This window comes from Sylvia atricapilla, chromosome 4 (assembly GCF_009819655.1).
Source record: "Sylvia atricapilla isolate bSylAtr1 chromosome 4, bSylAtr1.pri, whole genome shotgun sequence".
Classification (NCBI taxonomy): domain Eukaryota; kingdom Metazoa; phylum Chordata; class Aves; order Passeriformes; family Sylviidae; genus Sylvia; species Sylvia atricapilla.
Genome location: NC_089143.1, coordinates 22,219,055 through 22,241,594, shown reverse-complemented (window position 1 = coordinate 22,241,594; position 22,540 = coordinate 22,219,055). Strand labels below are relative to the sequence as shown.

Sequence of the window (22,540 nt, the reverse complement as noted above, 5' to 3'; positions counted from 1 at the left end):
CTGCAGAGCACCGGGAGAGTCCTGCGGGGCTCCTCGCTGTACCAGCCTGCCCTCCGGGAGGATAACCAACCGCTTATACCATCCTTCCGGTCCAACCTCTCTGCTGTTGCTTTCTAGCCTGCCTACCAGAATTTGCGACAGCGCGTTGACAACTTTGTTTCCAATCATTTGGCGACTCATACCTGGAGTCCTCATCTCAACAAGAACCAGCTGAGAAATAACATTAGGCAGCAGGTTCTCAAGTAAGTGACAGCTCTGGGGTTTCTGTGAACATGCTTGTGTACTGTGATAGATAACAAAGGCTCTTGGTCAGTATAAGGTGGGCTGCTTTCATCAAAGAAACCTCTGAAGAAGCTGGGTTGTTTTCGCCTCTCAGTGTTTAAAATGTGCTATTACTTGAGGTAGTAACTCACCATCACTATTAGTCAGAATTAAGCTGCAGGTGGTTTTTGATCTGATCCAAGTTTATGCAGGGGTGGAAACCTTGATTTTTACTTGGGGTGTAACCCCCTACCTAAAGGCTGCCTTTGCTTTTTGTTTTAAGGGAGGTATTGATGAAATTTCAATTATCATGTTCAGAGCTAAGGAGAAACATTTCACAAACTAAAGTCTGCTGAGTATAAAGCTGAAGTCACAAAATAGAAAAGTGGGTTTAAATTCTGTCTGGACAGAGAAGAGGTTTTAAGAACTGCTGTTACATTAAAATTATGTCAGACACTTTAACTTGATATTGCTTTATTTCATGAAGGTTCCTCTGGTCTTTCTTCTCAAATCTTAGACTCATAAGAAACATTGGGAAGTTTCGTTGAAGTACCATGAGTTTGGTCATTAAATCGGGTCAAATCACGGATTTGGGAACAAACTTAACCAGTTGTGCGGTGGTGGTACCATTGATGACTTATCCTGAGGACTGTTTGGTTTGTAAGGAGGGGAGAAGTTGTTCTTTCTTGTTAAAGAAGCAATGACGGCAAGAGGTAGCATATTCCCACAAAAGACTATTGAGTCTAAAGCGATAAGCTTTATAGCTGTGGGTTTTCTTTTCTGTTTTATTTTACTGAAGATTAAGTGTCTTCTATAATGCTGCAGAACTTGCCACCTTATACTGGGCAGAAAGTAACTTAGGGTAGTGATGAGTGGTTTAGTATGTATTTATGCCTCATGCCTTCTATAATCTCTTTTTTGCTATGGTAATTGATAATGCAAGGTTTCTTCTGAATTTTTTCCAGAATACATTTTTTTAAGTTAGATCACACTTGTGAATGTAATCACTGATGATGTAAGAGTAGGCTGCTTATGGTATTAATTCCCTGTGCTTGGCATGTTTTGTTTATGTACCACATTTTTTCTTATAGGTAAGGCACAGGCTAAGTGCATAGCTGTTGGAATGCTTAGAAAACATTGGTGCATCATTGGAGCACATCTAAATGATCACATTTCATTAATATGTTCTTGAAAACTAGTTTTTCATACTAATTTATGTAATTTTGTTCCAGGTCTGGAATGTTGGAATCGGGAATTGACAGAATTATTTCTCAGGTTGTGGACCCAAAGATCAACCACACATTCAGACCTCAGGTGGAAAAAGCTGTCCATGAATTTTTAGCCACATTGAATCACAAAGAGGAGGCAGGCCCCAGTACATCTCCAAGTGAGGAGAAAGCAGATGCTTCTGTTACAGTACAAGGTATTCTACCATTTCGATGAGCAGTCTGTTAACAAAGGAATGGGGTTTGACAGAGCAGAATAATAGACTAGGTTTTCTGCTACCATAACATTGTTGCTATCAGTATTAGCAAGCTGAGCTCCAGGCAGCAGAACCCAGAACACTTGTTCAGTACTTTGTGTCTAAAGGTAGAAAGTGAAAGAGATGTCACACTGTCATGACCACGTCACTCTTTCACTTCTGCTTGAGATTGAGGGATCAGTTTACTGTGGGGAGAGAAATTTGTCTCAGTATTATAGGGTCAGATAAGACATAGCTGTGAGAGAAGAATGACGCAACTTTGTCCATCAGTAGAGATGAAAAAAGTTACTTAAGAGACAGTTACCTCTGCAGTTGCTGTGCACCATGAAATTTGGATGGCTAAGGTCCTAATATTACCTGTACCAACTTCTAAACACTCCTTCCAGTAACTGTCCATTCTTTCCTGTTCTGAGACTCCACAGCCATCCATCTATTTGTAATCTTCAGTTAAATTGAAGCCTCTTTCCTGTGAGGCCCACTTCCTTTAAAATGGGTTAACAAGCCAGCTGCAGTTCTTAGTGCTAGTTCAGTTAACTCTTAGTCATCCATCCTCAGAGCTGGTTCTAAAATGATGGAAAAGTGATAAAGTATTTCTGATAGTCCTGTTGTTATATAGTCAATATGCCAAGTTGATTTTCCATGACATTTATAGAGATACTAGAAGTGTGGGCTATTGGCTTTTTCTTGCAGTTCTCTCTCTATATACATAAAAAAAATATATATAATATATATTATATATGTACTTACTTTATTCAGAGTGTCATCCTACTTAGCGTATTGGTAAAGTTGAACAAAGGCTGTGTTCAGATGTCCTTCCCATTGACAGTCCTCACTTTCTCTAGGCTGACCTCAGGAACAGTCACAGAGCCCCTGTGTGTCACAGAGCAAAATGAATCTCTAGTAATGGTATGGTGCTTGCTGCAGGAACACAACGTCTTGGAGATTTTTCTTTGGTTCATTTTTTTACCAAAATCTCTCAAGGCAAAATTAGTCAAATAGTTTAGTTACTATACGTATTTTGTAGGGATTGCCTGTTCTGTTTCTTTTCACTTGTTTAACCTTCTATCAGAACAGACCTGCAGAAACTAAGGTGAAGTAAAACTGTTCTTTCTTACTATTCAAGGTGTCTCTGCTACAACTCCAAATGCTAATGTAGCTAGTGATGCAATGTCCATTTTGGAAACAATAACTTCTCTTAACCAAGAAGCAAGTGCTGCCAGGGCTTCAACAGAGACCTCAAATCCCAAGAACAATGACAAAGTTGCAAAAAAACTCTCAACTCAGCAGAGTGTGGATGGTAGCACTGATAAAGAGAGAAGTGCAGAGGACTTGGCAGACAGAGAGAAATCAATTTGTGACCTTTCTGGAGAAGGAGCTGAAACACTTACAAAGTGTGAAGATTTAAATGAACTTCCCTGCCAAAGTGAAGAAATAAAAAATTCAACAAAGGATACTAATATTTTGACTTTTACAAATAAAGATACTCAACAGGAAAGCGAAGATGTAAAGAATAAACTATTGGATAAATCTGATAGGAAACCAGAGAGCAGTGAAAAAAGTGAAAGAAGAAAAGAAAAGAAGGAAAAGCTTGACAAGAAGTATGATCATTCAAAGAAAGGCGATGATACTACAAAGTCAAAAGAAGAAAAGCAAGCAAAAGAGTCAGAACCAGTGAAACAATTAGTTCCAGAAAAAAATAGCAATAAACATAAGGCAGCTGAAAGCACTAAAGAAGGTATGGTGTGGGCAATGTTCTTCCTTAAAATATGGATAAGGAGTGAGATTTTTAAGTTTATTCAGGAGTTGAATCAGTATATTTGGAATGTAAGTTTTCTGCTAGTTCTGGCAAATTGGTCTGCTAGTGCCAATTAGACTTGATCCATCTCTCTTAACTCATGTACCTGAATAAGGAGTCAGATGTGTGTGATTGGTCATCTTAATCTGGCAAGTTCTCTCAACAATTTCAGTCTTAGGTTAGAAGTTTATAGTTCTACCTCAGAGTGATTTTTGTTTTGAATAAATCAGGGTTAGCCTGGTTATTTCATTACAGTATTATAATTTTGTTTTCTTATTTCTAATTCTTAACGTAGTTTTGTTATCAGTGACAAAATTGATGTTTTGGTAGGAAAAGTTTCACAAACTCAGTGTCTTGCCTTACAGCTCTTTGTTTTTACTATTTCCTTTGCAAGAAAATATGTTAATAGATTCAGATATGGATGTACTCAGTGACATCACAGTCAGCTCTGTCCATACCAGTGACCTTTCTTCCTTTGAAGAGGAGAGTGAAGAGGAGCCTGTAATTTCTGACAGTACTGAAGAGGGGGAGATCACATCAGGTGGTAAAATTATTGCATTGTTAACTGGCAATAAGAAGTATGTTATGCTTTTGAGTGTACCATGTCATAAATTTGAGGGTTTGCAATATTATACCTACCTGTGAAAGAGACTTTGAATGTGAACTGGATAGTATTTGTGCAGTTGCAAAAGATGAGTAGAGGATTTACTTTTTGAATATTTTTATTCATATAATGTAGTTTGGTATATTCTAAACATTGTAAATATTTTTTATGCTATGGTATTGCATAGATGACAAAAGCACTTAATGGAGAATGTCACTGTTCTGCAGAGTTTCTTCCCCTCCTGTCTGCCATGAACTTGATATTACACTGGAGTGCTTTGTGGTCCCAGAGTAGTGGCTGTAGCTGACGTTGTAGATCAGATTTGGTTTAGAGTTTTAGAATTCAGGAACTTGGCCACAGTAGAAAGAACAGGAATGGATCTGGCTTTAGAAGTTCAGGAACACCAAGTTGTTTCACTGTGTTGCCTCTTTGTGTTCTCCCTGTCTAGTACAGACTTCAGACTCTGATCTCTACAGTTAATAACATTTTCTACTTTATAATGCAGAATGCCTTAGTACCTGAATTGAATTCTCTCCGGTATGCTCACAGCTTACCTTTTCTGTTCTAAATATATGATTTAGAAGCACTGAATCACTTGTTTATTCTCTTGCTTTGATCTTACTTTGAAACATGGCAGATTGTGTTCAGTTATGACTAAATATTTATGTAATGAAAGCAAGCCTCTATGTTTCAGGAATACAAATAATTTGTACAGTATTGCACTATTTCTAGTAATCCTGATAAAACTGAAATAGATTTATCTTTTTTTACTTGATTAATACTTAGATGTGTGTAACCAACAGTGTGTTTTGTGTATGTATTTCTGTAAGCCAACTAGGTTTTATGTACTCAGATACTGTACTGATATTTTTGGTGTGGGGAGAACTATAATTGAATGCATAGCAGAAATTATATTGACTTCTCATGCATAGCTAGCTACTAAATACTACATGTAAAGGGGCAGCAGGACTACAGGCAAGAGGGGTAAGCCCAGTTGTTGTGTCCTGGTTTACTACCAGGTTTGTGTCCTGGAATTTTTTGACTGAATGATGTACACAAACACATCGGTGCACTTTCTATGTTTTCATAATCTAGTGATATTTTGATGCTAAAAGGATTTAATTTTTTTAGCTGTTTATGGTTTTAAAGTAAATAATCGCTGATACATTTTGAGTAGCTTTGCCTTCTCAAAAGTTACGTTGAAAGCACTGCCCTAATTTATCAGTTTATCTCTGCGCTCCCCGCCGTTTCTCTAGACGAAGAGGAGAGGAGCAGCCGCGGTAAGGCGAAGGCGCAGGCGAACGAGCTGAGCGATGGGAAGGCCAGGCCTGTTCGCCATGCGTACGTGCGCAAGCCTTTCCTCTACTCCAAGTACTTCAGCGATTCTGACGACGAGCGGACTGTTGAGCAGCGCCGGCAGTCCATTGTGAGTGCAGGGTTTGCTACTGATCGCATTCTGGCCCCACAGCCTTTTTTTTTTCTTAAAGCAGAAACTCCACTTCTGGTTTGGTTGTGGTTTGTGTGAGGGGGAGTCTTCCATTTCTTCTCCCCGCAGGGTTTTTACTCCACTTGTGCTACAGCTTTCTTCAGGTTTCCAGCAAGATGGTGTGATATGCTCTCCACCACAGCACTCTGCTCTGCTGGTTATAGTTAGAATGCTTCTGGCAGTGAAAGCAATGACAAGTTTTCTTTCTCCTTCCCCTCCTTCCAAAATACAGTGACAATTTGGATGAAAAAAGTAGCCCATGTCTACCCGCAGCGTGCCTTCAGTGGGGTTTTTTTAGTAGATCAGGCTTGTGTTGAGTACTGCAGGCTACTTCATTACCCCAGCTCTTTACAATTGTAGTCTTTGCCAGCCATGAAATCAGTAGTTTATAGCAAGTCTTCAGCCACTGAGAATGGAAACAGAGATTTAAGCATGTGCACTCTCTTCTGTGGCAGAAGGGTCAGCACAGAGAATAGGGAGCAGCAGTTCTTTTAAATTTTCTGTTGGCCAGATACATATATTTTTAGTTACGCATATAAAAAGTATGTATCTATTGTATATACATACAGATAAAGCGTACCATCTTTTAGAAGATTGCATAGCTTCAGTCTGCAGTGTTGAGCAGCAAGGGAATTCTGGAACTCAGCTAATTTAACTTCACTAAAAAGTATTAGAGGATTCTATTAACTTTTATATGATTTCTAAGGTATATTTATGTTTTAGTTTGCCTTAAGCTACAGTGTTTTGTTTTCTATAGGGTTTTGACTTATATTTGTAGTCCAAGAATGCTCTTTGACCTAATGATGAATTGTTTTCCTTGGTTTTGTATCTCTAGGCCAAAGAAAAAGAAGAGAGACTCCTTAGAAGACGAATTAACAGAGAGAGACTTGAAGAAAAACGTAAACAGAAGGCCGCAGAAAAGACAAAATCCCTAAAAACTGGAAATCAAAATGCTAAAGGTATGAGAAGAAAAGCTGTGAGTAGCCCACATCACCCTGTTCTCACTTACTCTCCATAGAAAAGAACATTCAGCTTTGAATAATGGTCATATAGGTCTGTAGTTGTTTCCTCCCCTTAATAACCCAACATCTCAACAGTGATGTAAGAGAAGAAATTATAATGCAAAGTATTGATACAGAATTTCTTCTTCACTTTTTCATATATTTATTACACTGCTTAAGCTCAATTAATACCTATTTAACTTCTATTATCTGCTGCACCTTAGTACTCTCTGTACTGCTTTCTGTCATGTTTATAGCTGAAACACTAATATAATGTGTATGTATTTCACTATTTGTGTATTATTTTAGGAAAAAGTGGCTCGCAATTAGAAGAACCTTCATCGAGAAGTATAGAGTCAAAAACTATTGGTACCAGTATTAAAGATGTGCTTAAAGAACAGAAATTTCTGGAAAAAAAAGTGGCCCTGAGCAGAAAAAGAAAAAGAGATTCAAGGTATTCATGTATTTGCTCAAAAGGACTTAATGTTTTGAATATTAATTTTTGCAGATTCTTTTCAACTTTGTACTTAGCCTTATCCATGTAAACAGTTTTCTCTTAAAATATTTGTATAATATTGTTACTAATAAACATGAAATTTGGGCAGAAAAATTACAGCGCATCTAATACGTTGCAGCTCAGACTGCAGTAGCAGTCCTTACGTGGTCTTTTAAGAATGGTAATAAAGGCATGAGAGTGGAGAACTTTTACATGTTTGTGCTAATAGGCAAGTCAAGTTTGCTTCATCTTTAGATTGATGTTTCACGTAGGTATACATAACTGTGTACATAACTGTCTCTGTATAGGTAACTATGGGGCAAAGAGAACTCTTATCCATTTTACAGGGACAGCAACAGTACTAATGTCATCCTAATACTGCTTAAAAGCGCTGGTATTCAGGGTATTTTTGAGGCTGATATATATAATTTTGTAAAAGAAAAAAGCCTGGGTATATTGGTTAGTCAGAAGTTTGGTGATCATGTTCTGTTTCTGTACTTTTAGTTGGCATTTGTCTCTCACATTCAGCTTTGAAAGCAGAAAGTTTACAAAGTAATGTTAGGCTGCTACCAATTGTTCTTTGTTAAATGGTCCAAATACCTGTTTCAGGCATGCTGAAGATAGCTGCAGAAAGAAAAATGAGCCATCTGAAGAAGATTCTAAAGAAATGCAAAAGACAAATGAAGTAGGTGTCCTTAAGTATAAATCTTCCTTATAGTTCTGATAGTACTCTTCCCTGTGTGCACACCCAAATGCATATAATTGCTTTCGTTCTCACTAATTAGTTTTTTCCTGCCTGTTCCTTCAGTTGCATTAGTGATATGACATCACTGTAGTAATGTTTCCTGAATTCCAGTAGCAACTGAAATGTGGTCTGTCTATTCAGTGCTGATGCATGTTGCAGTAGAATCTGAGGTGCAGTTTAAGCCCTAACCTGTGAAGCATGCTGGGTGTTTAAAAAGAGCAGTGTCTTTTATTTGCGAAGACTTGAGTTGAATCTGTTTAAACTTCTCGCTGGAAAGTTAAAGGAGTTTTAACTTTGGACTGTGCTCCAAACAAAAAGGAAAGAAAGAGAATTTTATGAATGACATTGTTTAAATTAAAAAAGGTGGGAGTGAAAGTTCAAGTAGAAGTCTAGATGTATCTTTTTTAGGTTTTGGTGTGGATTTAGTTTCGGATTTTTAGTTACAGTTTTGTTTTACCAGACAGCATAATAGCTATTTAAAGTAGCTTACAGGGTACTTGAAATTGGGATTGTCCATTCAAAAACATTTTTAAGTCATTTTAGAAAAATTACCATACAAAAAAAATATAATAAAGTTCAGACAGCTTAAGGATAACTTTTTCTGCTTTAGATTTTTCCACTACGGCAGATAGCTGAAATGAAAATGGCAGTTTTCGTTTCCTGACTGACTATATTTTAGATTAATTATTATTACAATGTTAAGTCTATTCCCTAGTGTATTGGGGTTTTTTCCAGGAATTTGTGCTTGCCAGTTCTGTTCAGGCACATAAGTGAAGGAACTGTGTAATATGTACTTATCTATATTTTAAAAATATCTTTTGTAGACTTGTGAAAAAAATTCTTCCAAAGAATTGAAGCACAATCATGGGAAAAATGAAATCTCTAAACAACTTAGAAGACTTTCAGAATGGGGGCATTCAGCTGAGGAAAGCAAAAATGATGCTAAAGCAGAAAAAGAGCATAAAAGAAAAACCTCCACTTCTCTTCAGGCTGAAGGAGCTCAGCAAGACGGTGAAACAAGGGATCCGAAAAAACAACTGGATAAAGTAGAAGTCAATATTGAAGAACCACAGAAGCAGAAATCCATATCTAAGAATGAGAAACACCCCAAAAAAGATACTGACGCAGAAATTCAACATACGAGAAATTCTGCCAAAAAAGAAGCCAAGTTTTACAGAGATAAAAATGAAAAGGAAAGAACTACTTTAGAAGATAAACTTTCTTTAAAGCACAAATATAAAGGAGATGGTATTCACAAGTCCGGTGAAGATGTTGAACTTCATTCATTTGAGCGAAGTTTGAAAGGAGAGGATGGTGGCCAAAAGCATAATCAACAAATAAAGGTTTCCTCAGATGACAAATGCGAAAGAAAAAGTAAACACCGAAGTGAACGGAAAGTATCAGTAACAGGAAAAGATGGAAAAAACCCTTCTGAATCAACCTTAAAAGCTGAAGAATTGCTGCGGAAAGAAAACAAAAAGGACAGACATCTCTCAACAGACAAACCAAGAGCAGAATGCAAGACCAAAAGGTCCATGAGTGATTCTAAGCCACAGAAGGACTCCCTAAGTGCCTCAAAACAATCTGCATCACACAGAAGGAGCGAAAGCTACTCAGAAGATAAACATGAAATAGAGTCAGCTAACTCTGATAGTAATGTAAAACTTGAAGATGGTATTCATAAAGATAGACGAAGATCTAAGAGCCTTGCAGAAGACAAGAATTTGTTAAAGTCCAGGTCAAAGAGTCATAGTAAACAGTTCAAAGCATCTGACACAGAATTACAGGAATTAACAAAACAAGACACTGGACAGAAACTAGACAAAGATAAGAGTCTGGAAGACAATGATTCAGATAAACCACACAAATCCAGGAATGAAGATAAAGGTTTGGAGGAGAGTGGTGCTGAGTTGCAGCTTGCAAGTGGCCCACAGTCAACTCAGGGATCACAAAAAGACTTTAGTCATAGAGTTAAGTTACATTCTGGAGAAAAAGGGACTGTAAAAGAGAAATACAGAGGTGATAAAGATGTAAGTAATTCCAAACTAGAAAGAAGATTCTCTGCTGAAGGTCATAAAAGTAGAAACTTAAAGCACAGCAACAAGGAAATAAAGAAGAAGGAAGAGAGCATCAAACTGGAAGATAAAGATACTAAAGAAATGGATACTGGGCATGAAAGATTATCTAATGTCACAATGGCAGTGGATAAAAAACAAAGCAAGAAGGTATCCTGTGAAAACAGAAAAGGCAGTATATCAAACCAAGATTTGCTTAAGGAGGAAAAGCAGTCAGCTAGCACAATTGAAAGTAGCCAGGTTCTACCCCCTCAAAAGGCAGCTATGAATAATGATGACTTGCATTCTGGTCATGGGGAAGAGCTGATGGAACTTGATTTGAAAAAAACAAAAGCACAGGAAACATCTAACATGGATGGAAAAAACATTCAAAACTCTTTCCAAACCACAGATGCCAAGTGTACAGTAAAACAAAAAGCATCTCGTTCTATTTCAAATAAGGAGTTAAAACACAGCTTGGCAGATCCTGAAGCCTGTGAATCACAGTTTCTGCCTGCAGCTGAAAAAACTGTTGAACAAGAAGATACTTCTAATAAACAAGTTGGTGCCTTAGACTCTTTATCCAAAAAAGCTTCCATGGCTCAAGGGCCCAGTAAACAAGGAGCTTATAAAACAAGTAGTGTATATGAAACAAGTGGTAGAACCTTAAAGAATGTGTCCAGTAAAGATCAGGCTTCAAAAGAAAGCAGAAGACCAAAGAATTTAAAAACTGTGATAAATTCTAATTCAGATGATGGTCCTTTAGCAATTAATTCTTCAAAAGAAGATGCTGCTGATGCAAAGTCCATCGATACAGAAGTCTCGGATTTTACAGATTCTTTAGGTACCATGTCTAAAGAATGCCGCAATTCAGATGGGACATCCTTATTGGAAGATGCTTTCCTTTCGAAGAATGATACAGCACAGGTTGTATACATGGAGCAAGATACTGCAGCGCCAAGTTCTGTCGTGAAGGATGATGGTGACAGCACCAGCATGGCAAACAGTATGGAAAAAGTTAATGAGGTGTCCCGGCCTGCTGAACAGGCAGTGCAAGACAGTACAGCTGGCTTATGTAGGCAAGAAGATTACAATGAAGCAGCAAAGTCAGAAAGCTCTCAATATAGGGAGTTAAAAAGAAGAGATGAAAACTTGGTGTCTGACATAACTGAAGATCATGGAAATGTAACAACAAAAGAACATATCCTGAGAGGAAAAGGAGAGTGCTTGAATATGGATCCTTCCACAAAGGGAGAAAGAAGCACTATGATGGATACTGTGGAAAAGAACAAGGTCCATGACACTGATGATATGATCCAGTCTTCCTCTGTTTTAGTGCCTGAAAGAGTTCCTGAGGAAAGTTTCAAAGATTCTGTTATAGCTAATGGGCAGGAAGGGACTAATGTGATTGGCATGGAAGAGAAAACTGAAAGCAATGCTGTAGGTACCAGTGCAGGAAGCAGAAAACCCAGTTCATTGTACAGCAGTCTACAAAAAACTCCAGCCGATGTAATAGGAACTAGCACAGAAAAGATCACTGAGAGCACTGCAATGGCAACTAGTACAGGAGGAGAAAGAGCTGAGGGTACATCACATTCTGGGAAGGACAGTGTTGCTTCAACCACTTGCTCAGAAGAAAGTGAGGTGGCAGTAATCTGCACAAGCATAGAAGCTGATGAGGGTTTCACAACAGGCATATGGGTAAAACATAGTGAGGGCTGCAGTTTTGTCACAGGAGCAGATATTGGTGATTGTACGGTTACAGCAGCTGAAGAAGGTGGTGTCAGTGTTGTCACTGAAGGATTAGCAGAAAGTGAAAGCTTCCTAACAAGTACAGAAGGAGAAGAAAATGGTGACTGTACCATGGTTGATGCAGAAGGAGATGGTAAGGATTCAGTGAACCCACGTGGAGTAGAAATTGAAGACAGTGTGAATAGTGCTGGGACAGAAGAAAAAGATGATGCTGTGACTAGTGCAGGCTCCGAAGAAAAGCAAAAGACCTCAACTTGTGTAGATACAGGAAAGTTTGAGAGTTCTGTGTCCTGCTTAGGTGAAGTGGAGAGCGATGGAGCTGTAACGAGTGCAGGGACGGAAACAGGTGAAGGGTCAACCAGTGGTGATAATTCAGGTGAATTTAGGGGCAATGTGACAGCTGGCCAAGTAAAAGAGCATGAAGGTGCTGTGACTTGCACAGGTGCAGAAGAAAGAGGTCATAACTTAATTATCTGCTCTGTGACTGGAACAGATACGCAAGGAGAAAACACTGTTACTGGTGCATGTATTGCAGTGGTCGCAAACAACAGTGCCAGGGCTGGAACGAGCAGTGACAAATCTGAGGATACTGTAACTGGTGAAAGTGCAGTTACCAGCACAGGCATAACCCCAGAAGATGATGCTGAAATTTCAGCAGTCTGCACAGGGCTAGAAGACAGCAATGAGGGATTTGTAGTTTGTTTAGAAGCTGAAAAATGCGAAAGTCTAATGGACAGTACAGGGGCAAAGGAAGAGGCCAGTATCACTACAGTCAGCGTAGGTCTGTGTGATGATGAAGGTTTTGTGACCAGTACAGGCTCAAAAGAAGAGGATGAAGAAGGTGAGGACATTGTGACCAGTACAGGAAGAGGAAATGAAGAAAGTGAGCATGCTTCTACTTGTACAGGAGTGGAAAGTGAAAGTGCCCTAATTTGTATAGGTGCAGAAGAAGGTGAAAGTTCCATTATCTGCATAGTTGCTGAACAAATGGAAGCTGAGTCAGGAGTGGCCGGCACAGATATAAATAAACTTACTGTTGACAGCATGACAAATGCAGAGAAAGAAGCTAGTTGTGGCACAGACTACAAAAATGATAAAGGCATTGTTGAAAGCAGTGTGACCAGTGCAAGTACTGCAGATGAGGGTGCCTTAGCTGCACAGAAAGGAAAGCATGAAGGCACCTTGCTTCCCTCAGATGCTGCGGAATGTGAGGGTCCCATGACTAGTGCTATGGCAGTGCAAGATAAGATGCAGTTTGGTGCTGATGACAAACATGAGAATGCCATGACTTCCCTTGACAGCAGAGAATTTGATGCCTCTGTAAGTAGTGCAGTTCCAAAGAAAGATGAGACTTCTCTTACTCCTGCTGACAGAGAAGTAAAAGTAAAAGGTGATGTCATCTCTACCAGCACTGTGGAAGATGCTCCTTTACATTCAGCCACAGATGCTGAAGAAGGTCCACTTGCTGTTGCAAGAGTAAATGAAAGTGGGGAAAGCTCTATGATCTTAATAGACACTGAAGACACAGTGCCTATGCCCAGCACAGCTACAGAGTTTAAAGAGTGTGTAAATATTTTTAGCAGTAAGCAGGAGAAAGATGAGTGCACTATGATTTCCACCAGTATTGTGGAGGAATTTGAGGCTCCTATGTCGAGTGCAGCTGTTGAATATGATGGTCAGCTCCCCTCTGTGAAAGCAGAAGAAACAAATGAGAATGCTATGGTTTCTGTAGATATGGAAGTGTATGAGGTTCCCATGCCTAGTGAATCCAGCACAGGCGGAGATGATAACAGTGATGATGGAAGTCACCCAACTGCTAGTGGTAAGGAAGAAAAGGATGAGTGTGCTATGATTTCCACAAGTGTTGTGGAGGAACAAGTAATCCTGATGTCAGGTGAAGTCACGGAAGAGGTGATTCAACATATCTCAGACACAGAGTCGAAGAATGAAACACTAATGATCTCCACAAGTACAGCAGAATGTTTTGAACCTCCTATGTCTAGTGTAGCTATGCAAGATGAAAACAAACTCACTGCTTCAGAATCAGAAGGAAGATATGAAGCTGCTATGATCACTACAAGCATGACAGAAGAATGTGAGATAGTCCTGATCAGTGCAGCACCACAAGCTGAAAGTCAACTCATTGTAGCAGGAGATGAAGGTGCCATTCTCTCTCCAAATGCATCAGACGAATGTAGGGTGGTGGAGACCACTGCAACTGTAGATGAACAGTTTGGACTAAATGCTTTCAATGCAGATGGGAAGAGCAAAGGTTCTGTGATTTTTGTGGGAAAATGTGGAGCTCCGGTGCTAAGAGTTGCAACTGACAGTGAAGATCAACACACTGCTTCAAATATAGAAGATAAGGAGGAGGGGGCAATGATCACTCTGAGCGCAATGGAAGAATGTGATAGTCTCTTCACCTTTACAGTCATAGAAGAAAGTCAGCTTGCTGCTGAGAGTACAGAAGTAAAAGACAAAAGTGAAGAAATTTTTAATACTGCTAACCAGGTTGAATGCATTCTTTCAACTTCAGGCCCAGAAAAAAGTGGGAATTCTTTGCTTGTTGTTGATGGAGAGAACGGAACACACGAGAGTGGGGTGAGGACAGAAGCAGCAGCATCCCAGGTCACAGTTGACAGTGAAATCCCAGAAACAGATGAAAATGCAGTCAACCTCATGAGTGTAGATGAGGCCCTTTGTGTGGAGATCAGTACAGAGACTGTTGAGAGTCCTTCCCCAGAGGCAGGTGAGGACAATGAGCAAGCTGAAGATGTTTTGCATGAGGATGTTACATCAGAACTCTCTAGTACAATTTCAGAAGCAGTGACAGAGAGTGAAGCTGTAAAGAATGTAAATAATAAATTAAATTCAAACATGCTTTTAGAAAATGACATTTCTGAAACAAGGACTCCCCTGTCTAAGACCCAGGCTCTTTCCTTAGTTTCTGCAAATGAAGTGACTGTAAACACCAGCCATGGTGAAGTAACAATAGGAGCAGAACTAGGGGAAAAAAGGGACTTCACTTTGTTGCATGTTGAAAAGCTACATGACAGTGATGACAAAACAAGCTTGGTCAAAACAGATGATACTGGCACTGAAGTTACTTTTCAGAAAAATAATGCAACTTTTAATTCAGGTGAGGATTTCTTTCTTTTTTTTTTTTTTTTTTTTTTTAAATTTAAATTCTTCAGTTTATATGTTGTTGTAAACAAATGCATTTTACCATTATAGTTAGAACTAACTTAAAATAATAACTGTTCAGATATATCTCACTTCTTCATTAGTTGCAAAATGGCTATTAATATACTTAAAAATTGGTGACAAATAAATAAGCATGTGATTCTGGGCAAACAAGACCAACTGAGCACAATTACCTGAGTTGTGTTGGAAAACAAATATTGGAGTGAAAAAATTGCTAAAATACATTGACTTAAAGTTGTCAGCTAATATATAAAGTTATTTGCAAAAGGTAATTATTGTGGAGGTACACATGGGTTTTGTTACTAATGTGTTATGAATTCAAACAGGTTTTTTGGGAAAGAGGATGTATTTCATTTTATCATTTTAGAAAGATAACTTCAGAGTGATTTTGAAGATTGAGATCGGCCATCCTTAGTCACAACTGCAAATTTTCTCTGGGTCATTATTTAGTGGTCATGTTCAGATTCACTGTATTACACTTAATTTTGTCTTGTGAATACACTTCAAATGGTTCTGCTTTTGTTACAAAGAAATCAGTCAGTTATCCTAAATAAGTATTTTAAGTGAGTGGTAGATGTCTATTTTAAATAGAAAATAATAGTATATGGCATTAAGGATATCATACTCTACATCCAGATCTATTTTTCTATGCTAGCATTTGAAGTGGACCTGCATAGTTGTTGGTTCCATAAATGCAGTGAAATGAACATCTTGCTATTTTTGACCTTGCATCTCTTTGACCCTCTGGGGTAGCTGAAGCACCAGTTTTTTTGAAAATTAAGGAATTGTGTAGATGCTATAATGAAGTCACAATTGCAACTTCATTATAAATTTTGGAGAAATTAAACTGTAGAAAAATCTGTTTATGCCACAGAAACTGGAACGATGCTGACAAAGTACTATTTTTTAAATATTTTCCTTCTTACGTCTGTCTTTGCTATAATTTGAAAAAACGTTTTATAATGTGGGTTTAGGTCCAGTTTCTCAAAGACTGGCTTTATTTGCCAGTTTTATTGACATTTGGGTTGGGAAACCTGTCTCTGCAAGTTTGGGGATTTTAGGAATTTTTTTTCTAAGAAAGATACTGGTTTAGTAAGCTTGAAAAGTGTTATTTGCTGTTTATACAAGAGACAAATGAGCCATGAAAGTGTAAAATGCTATATAGTAAAGAATTCCTGTCTCGGTGCTTGCCTTAATCCTTATTGTCCATTGATGTAGCTTTCATAAATGGTAATAGTACTTATCTTTGAATTGCAGTCATAATTTAATCACTTCACATGCATCATTAGTAAATTATCACGTTGTAACTACTTCTTTTTGTTTAGGAAAAGCTGTCTAAACAGGCCTCTGAAATAGGTTTTCAAAAATGCAGTAGAAGTCATGTGACAATGCTGTTGCCATGGCCTGTTTAAGATGTTATAAGCATACATTTGTTCCCCCTGGGGAATGAAATGGGAAGGGGTTTTATGCTTTTCTAAAACCACATTGATAATAACAGGAACTAGTGAGTTTTCAGTCTGTGTAGAAATCGGAAATTTTCAGTAGTTATAGTTCTAGAGCTGACAGATTCAGACCTAATTGTCAAAGCAAAATATATCCTTAGTTTTAACTCTTAACTCTGCATTTATTGAGACAGAGGTAGTTTGCTGTTTGGAATTTGGTCTAAAAAAATCTGTTGATGGTTTCTTTTTGAAGGAAAAGCAAGATGAAAAAAGAGTTAGAATTCATAAACAAGCAAAAAAAAAAAAAGCCAAAGTCAGAATTCATAAATAAGCAGTGGTAAATCCTGATACCCCATATTTTCCAAGCCTTTTATATTTAAGGAAAACATAGCAGTACTTGTGTTCTTGCAGATGCCAAGTTCTGGTTTTATTGAGCTGATTTGCTGTAGACAGACTGGCTATTGTTTGTTGTCCACAGGAAGGGTTTAAATTCATGTGCTGAATTCATTAGTACTGAGATTCATTAGTACTAATTTCTCATAGTACTGAGAAATTACATTCTGTTGTAGCATGAGAAATGCATAATGTAATCTGATAATTTTAACATATTTGTATTTCATCAGGCAATAATGCAGCCTTACCAAAGTTGGCAGAAGAACTAGGAAGTACCTTGAGAACTGACAAGGTATTTATGTTACTTTGAAAATTTGTACTGCACTGTTTCTTGCTTATTCATACATCTTGCTAGGCTTTCTTCCTGTACCTTTTGATTTTTATGCAGCAAAAGTGGAGCTTTAAAAATTTAAACTGGAGAACTTTGAAAGAGTAATTTTTCAGGTTATTCAGCTGTAGTTTTCTAAGCAGCTGGCTTTTAAATTGTGGGTTGTCCATGTTATTCTGTGTTAGGAGTAACTCCCTCCTTCAGCCATACTCTTTCTGTGACTGAGACATTGAAGTTTGCTTTTTTTAAAATTCGGTCAACTGTATGCATGTTGCTTGATAGTGTTTGTAAAATAGTCACCCACACCCCAGCTCTTAGAGCTGGCAAATGTTCGTTTAGTCCTTTGAACCAGTAAACAAACCTACACTGCTGTTCATTGCGTTGCTCCCTGGCCAGTCTTCAGACTCACACATCCATGTGTTTGAGCAACAGTTGCTGCTGTTGTGTACTGATAAGTACAGCCTATAATCTGCTGTCACAGGAGAGTGGGGCAGCCTGGATAATCCAGAGTTTGGGCTCATGGTCAGCTTGAGTAAGACCAAAGCTGAGTCTGTGGAGCACTGGGCTGTGTTCCGTAGTAGGCAGGATTCCACGTGGTTTAATTCTTCATTCAGATGCAAGAGTGCATTCATGTATCTTGCCAAGCTCTGAGAATAAGTTTTTGAAGGATTACATGGTTCAGAGCTTCAAGTATCTATGAAAGGGTGGACTTCAGGAGAATAGAAGTCAGCTTCAGTCTGGTGGGAATTACTGAAAATTACGTCTACAAACATCTGCACTGTTGACCAGCTTAACATGGTTCTAGAGTCAGTATACTCATAATGTGGAACTTTAGCTGAGTTCACAGTGTTCAGATCAGACTTAATACACTTAGCTCCATATAGCATTGTTTATGCAATGGTAACTTTGAGCTGGTCTGCAACTTTTTTTTTTTTTCTTTTTAGCAAGAAAACCTAAAAAATCCACCCAAAACACAAGTTGGAGATCTCTGTACCTCGTTATACACAGCAAATCCTTTTTTTCCTTGTATAGATGAACTTTTATAGGCTATTGCTTGTATTTGGGACTCAAAGTCATTGTTCCACCTTGAATTCCTGAAATCTGCTTTTTTAAGCTAATCTCTGATACTAATGGTGACTCTAATGGTCAACTCTAAGGTCTAAATACTGTACTGAACAGCTCTGACTGTTCCTTCTTAGTTTATGTACTGATGTCTTCATAAGAAAGTTTTGGAAGACTTTTATAGTTCATGGTAAGACAATGTTCATCATGACATGAAGGAATGGAGTGAGAGACGCTTGTTCGGAATATCTGTAATATTTGTTTCTTTTGCTTTTACATTTAGTCACAACAGCCTGAAAGTGCAAGAAGTGAAGAGGGATGTGTGGATCATCAATCTAAAGAATTGAAAAAAGGTGATTTTTTTACTGATAGCTACTTACTTTCATGCTGAGGAGGCTATTACTTATGATGGGAGGGTTGCAGATTTGTTATATATGACATATAAAGGAACTGAAGAAAGCCTTCAGAAATCTTTGAATGTATCTAGGAGTTCAGGGGCCCTTGAATTTGGTTTATGGGAAAGGAGGGTCAGACTTTTCTTCCAACATGATATGCTGAAAGTAGGAAAGGATTTTTAAATTTGAGATTTAAAAAATAGTAGGCTGCTAATATTCTACCTAAAATCAATAAATAAAGAAAAACATTTGTCCAGGACAGATACGGAAACTTCCCCAAGGAATGGCTTTCTTCCGTATAAGTTTAGAACGTCCTGGTTTTAGGGTGTGACAGGTCTTGTAAGGATATGAAAGTAGTAAGTACTATATGACAAGTCACAGACAGAGACTTTACAGAAAAATGCTGTTGTTTTTTTTTTCTTACTCTCCAAAAGATTAAAATAATTGTGGCCATCCACTCAAATTTGAAGAGTACTTGTAAGTAGGTAATCATCTAGTAAGAAACCTCAATTAGTCAACTTGGGTCTGTGCTCAGTAATACCTTTTCCATGTACTTAAACTAATCTTCAGTAGGACCAAAACTGAAAAGGTCCATTCTTCCCAAACCCAAATTATGCATTGCAATTGTTTGGCTTTCGTCTTAAAGCAGAAACAAACGTCTGCTTTGTGCCCATTTTGATGGATTTTGTGCTCCAGATGCATTACAAAGATGTTTACAACACTACCAGATGAGAGCTAATCCTCAATTACTGCAATAACAAGCAGAACTAAAACAAATCCCAAGAGATACCAGCGTTACTGCTGCTTGTATTGTCCAGGGCGGTTAAAGATGCATTTCCTCTAAAAGAAAGTTGCAGCTGAAACCCCACATGCTGTGAAGGGGTAAAGTTTTAGACATACCAAAAAGAAAACAAAACCAGCAGTGAGATATGAGCATTGTTATAAAACTTTGGATTTCTTTTTTTATTCTCAGGTAGGTCAAGTTGATCTGCCTGGTTATCGGGTTGTATATGTTTAGCTGAGTGATAAGAGACATGCTCTACTCACAAGAAAGCAAGTGTAAACCCTGAGAATTGGTTAGAAGAATGTAGACTTCAGAACAGCAGATCTAAAATTTGAACAGGTTTTTCTGTACTATGAAGTTTCTTTGAAGTCTTTAAAACTCTGCCACTTCCCATCATGCAGTCAAGTCACCCAGACAGACCATACTTAAAATTTTAAATGTGCAGATTGAACTAGCTGAGATAATCTTGTTTCTTACAAAGTGTTTAACAAAAGTCCATTTGTTGTGTAAATCATGTTGGATATGACATAGTGAAGACTAATGGCTTTGTAGATCTTGGTAGAGCGTTTTTTTCTCCCTCACAATAATCTCTCTTATATGTATATATGCATGCATATATATGTACAGCTCAACATACGTAAAAGGAAGTTGTTTAAAAGACAAATGTGTGTCCTGTCATGAGTATGAACAGCAGACACAGTAGTTTAGTAGTCCAAGATTCTTTGGAATGTAAACAAATCATTGCTGTTTGAGTGGGTAGGAACTAGCTCTTCATTTGACACTGCTTTAAAAATTGAAAGATGTACAACTCAGCAGTATAGCTGTGGAAGAATCGTTGCTAAAACATGGAGATTTAAGAAACAAGCTACAAAATACATTAAACTATGTAAAAAAAAGTGAGTTTATTTGATTTTAGATTTATGTTTTTACTGTAGGTAAAGGGAAAGTTGCTTGGAATGTTTTAGCAGCTTTTTTAAATCAAGCTATTAATTTGGTCCTTTTATGAATCAGATTTTAAGAACACCTGATAGAGCAGCATCATTATAATTTTCTTTGTGTATTGAAAGTTATGGAATTCTTTCAAAACTCCAGACCACTCATCAACTCTGATGAAGTAGAGCCTCAGCCTTCCATATCACAAAAACAGGGAAAATAATTGTCAGAGTATAGTACAGTTTAGCAACTGGACAATTTCCTTACATGCATTCTATCAGCTACAGGTCTCAGCAATACAATTATGCAAACTAAATCACATTTTACTTCATCCTGTAATCCAGTATCTAAGATTGTGATAGTTGAAATGGTGATTCAAATGGTAGAACTATATTTGAAATGTCAAAGTCACTGTAAATTTTGAGGATGACAACCCCTTCATTGTCTGTATTTCAACCATAAAGTGATTTTCAGTTATCCTGTGCTCAGAAATTCATATTCTTGTTTCATGGGTATATTGTCAAAGAGAAGATTAGGTGTCTCTTACTTCCAACATTGAAAGTAAGTTTTACGTAGTTTCAGGTTCTCTGGAATCCTTTCAGGGAGGAGAAGTAGAGGATATTGTGATATTTTGTGCTTGCTTAGCTTTTCTGATTGTGTTAAAATTATTTTTAATAGATATGCTGCAGAGGAATATTCCTTTAGAAACTTCTCATGTAAGTACTTGTTTTTTAAATTTATTCTCTAAATCTGTGCTGCTTTTCTCATACTTGAATTTACTTCTATTTACATTAAATATTCTCTAAAGGAAAATATTATTCTTGTATATACAGAGTTTATTGAGACTCTGCAGCTGTGTATGTTGATGTCAAAGTATTCTTTCAAATATGCCAGTAAATAAATAAAATTGTGTATTGTTTTTCCATAGTCTATGGAATATAACTATTTCAAGACTTAACTGGCAGAAAAAAGAACTTGAATGATCTCCATGACAGTAGAGGAAAGAAATAGGGATTATTCTTGGAGGTTCTGATCACAATTAGAAACCTACTGTAATGCAGTCTGCTGTCTTTCACAAGAACTTAGAAGCCGGGTAACAGGGAAACTTGGAAATGTAAAGTGTATCTTAAGGAGCAAAACCAAGATATTTAATACAGGTAGCAGGCTGAAATTGTTTGTGGTTGCTTAAACTTTGGTAGTAAATTTATTTATTACTATATTGAAATGCTGGTTGGCCACATTTCCGATGCTAATTCTATTGTTACTGCATGTAGGAGAATGTCCTTTAAATCCAGAAATATTCTGTGTGATTTACTGTGATGAACTACTTTTAAAACATGTAGTAGGGTGCTTAATTCTGAGACTTTTTTCAATAAAAGTGTCAGTCAGAAATTCTGACAACACTGCAAGTTTGAAGTTTTTTGATCATGCTGTTCTGTAGTAGGAATGTTACTTGAATTCTGGGAATAAATTCCTTTTGTAACAGCTGCTTTCCATTTTAATGTATGTTTTAATGTACTTGGAAGTAGCACGTAAGGAAAAGTTTCTCCCTTCCGTGTTTATAAGCTTCATGGAAAAGAAATAGTTATCTTTCTTTATGTTTTGTGTATAGGTGGAAAACTTGGCTGCCCAGATAAATGAAGAACATAGATCTAGAGGAATACAATGTAAATCTTCAGAAACAATGGATAAAGAAAAATGTAAGTGATACAGAAGTACACAAATTTGTGCAGAGCTTTTCTTTGACAAAACCAAGTTCTACTGTAGTTAGGCCATAAAATGGTATTTTTGAGAAAAGAATGGAATAGGGGAAATTACAAACTCCAAAGCAATTTATGTTCCCCAAAACAACTTCTAATATTACATTTAATATGTTTGATAAAAATATTATAACAGGTTTAATTACTGCACAGAAGAGCACTATAGTAATTTTTGCAATCATAAGTGAAGAAACATTTCTTGTTTAGTCTGTAAACTAATTACTGATTTTATCCTTTTTAAATAAAAGACAAGGAAGCTGATCATCAGGAAAATATAAACATTCATTAGACTTTGGGGGGATGGATGTTTCCTTTTCTTAGGCTGGAAAGAAATAAGTTTTAGTGTCACCTTTTATTTGTCTGGAAGCAAAAAGTGAGAAGGAATTCAGGCCATTGAATGGCATAAACATTTCTAAATTAAATTTTTAGATGCAGTTAACCTCAAAATAAGTTGGGCATTTTGTTGATGTAGTAATTACAAGACTGATAGTATAATATCTCTTTAAGCTCTGGATTCAACTTCTTTTTTCTTTTCAACATCAGAACGATTTAGGAAAAAAGT

The 22,540-nt window shown here is 37.4% G+C and overlaps 1 protein-coding gene across 3 annotated transcripts in view; it reads left to right on the top strand.

Moving 5' to 3' along the window:
* Positions 1-22,540, top strand: part of BOD1L1 (biorientation of chromosomes in cell division 1 like 1) — a 36,872-nt gene that overhangs the window by 632 nt on the left and 13,700 nt on the right. For 2 of the 3 annotated variants that reach the window (XR_010743432.1, XM_066317272.1), the window contains exons 2-14: positions 118-242; positions 1,494-1,684; positions 2,868-3,479; positions 3,934-4,083; positions 5,400-5,569; positions 6,465-6,588; positions 6,940-7,084; positions 7,736-7,811; positions 8,696-14,816; positions 16,947-17,008; positions 18,390-18,459; positions 20,897-20,934; positions 21,831-21,918. Coding sequence is in view for 2 of the 3 variants with exons in the window: in XM_066317272.1 (XP_066173369.1) it covers positions 118-242; positions 1,494-1,684; positions 2,868-3,479; positions 3,934-4,083; positions 5,400-5,569; positions 6,465-6,588; positions 6,940-7,084; positions 7,736-7,811; positions 8,696-14,816; positions 16,947-17,008; positions 18,390-18,459; positions 20,897-20,934; positions 21,831-21,918 (7,972 nt within the window). In the remaining variant the exon portion in view is untranslated. The remainder of the gene's footprint in view (positions 1-117; positions 243-1,493; positions 1,685-2,867; positions 3,480-3,933; positions 4,084-5,399; positions 5,570-6,464; positions 6,589-6,939; positions 7,085-7,735; positions 7,812-8,695; positions 14,817-16,946; positions 17,009-18,389; positions 18,460-20,896; positions 20,935-21,830; positions 21,919-22,540) is intronic. The other variant, XM_066317273.1, reaches the window with a different exon arrangement.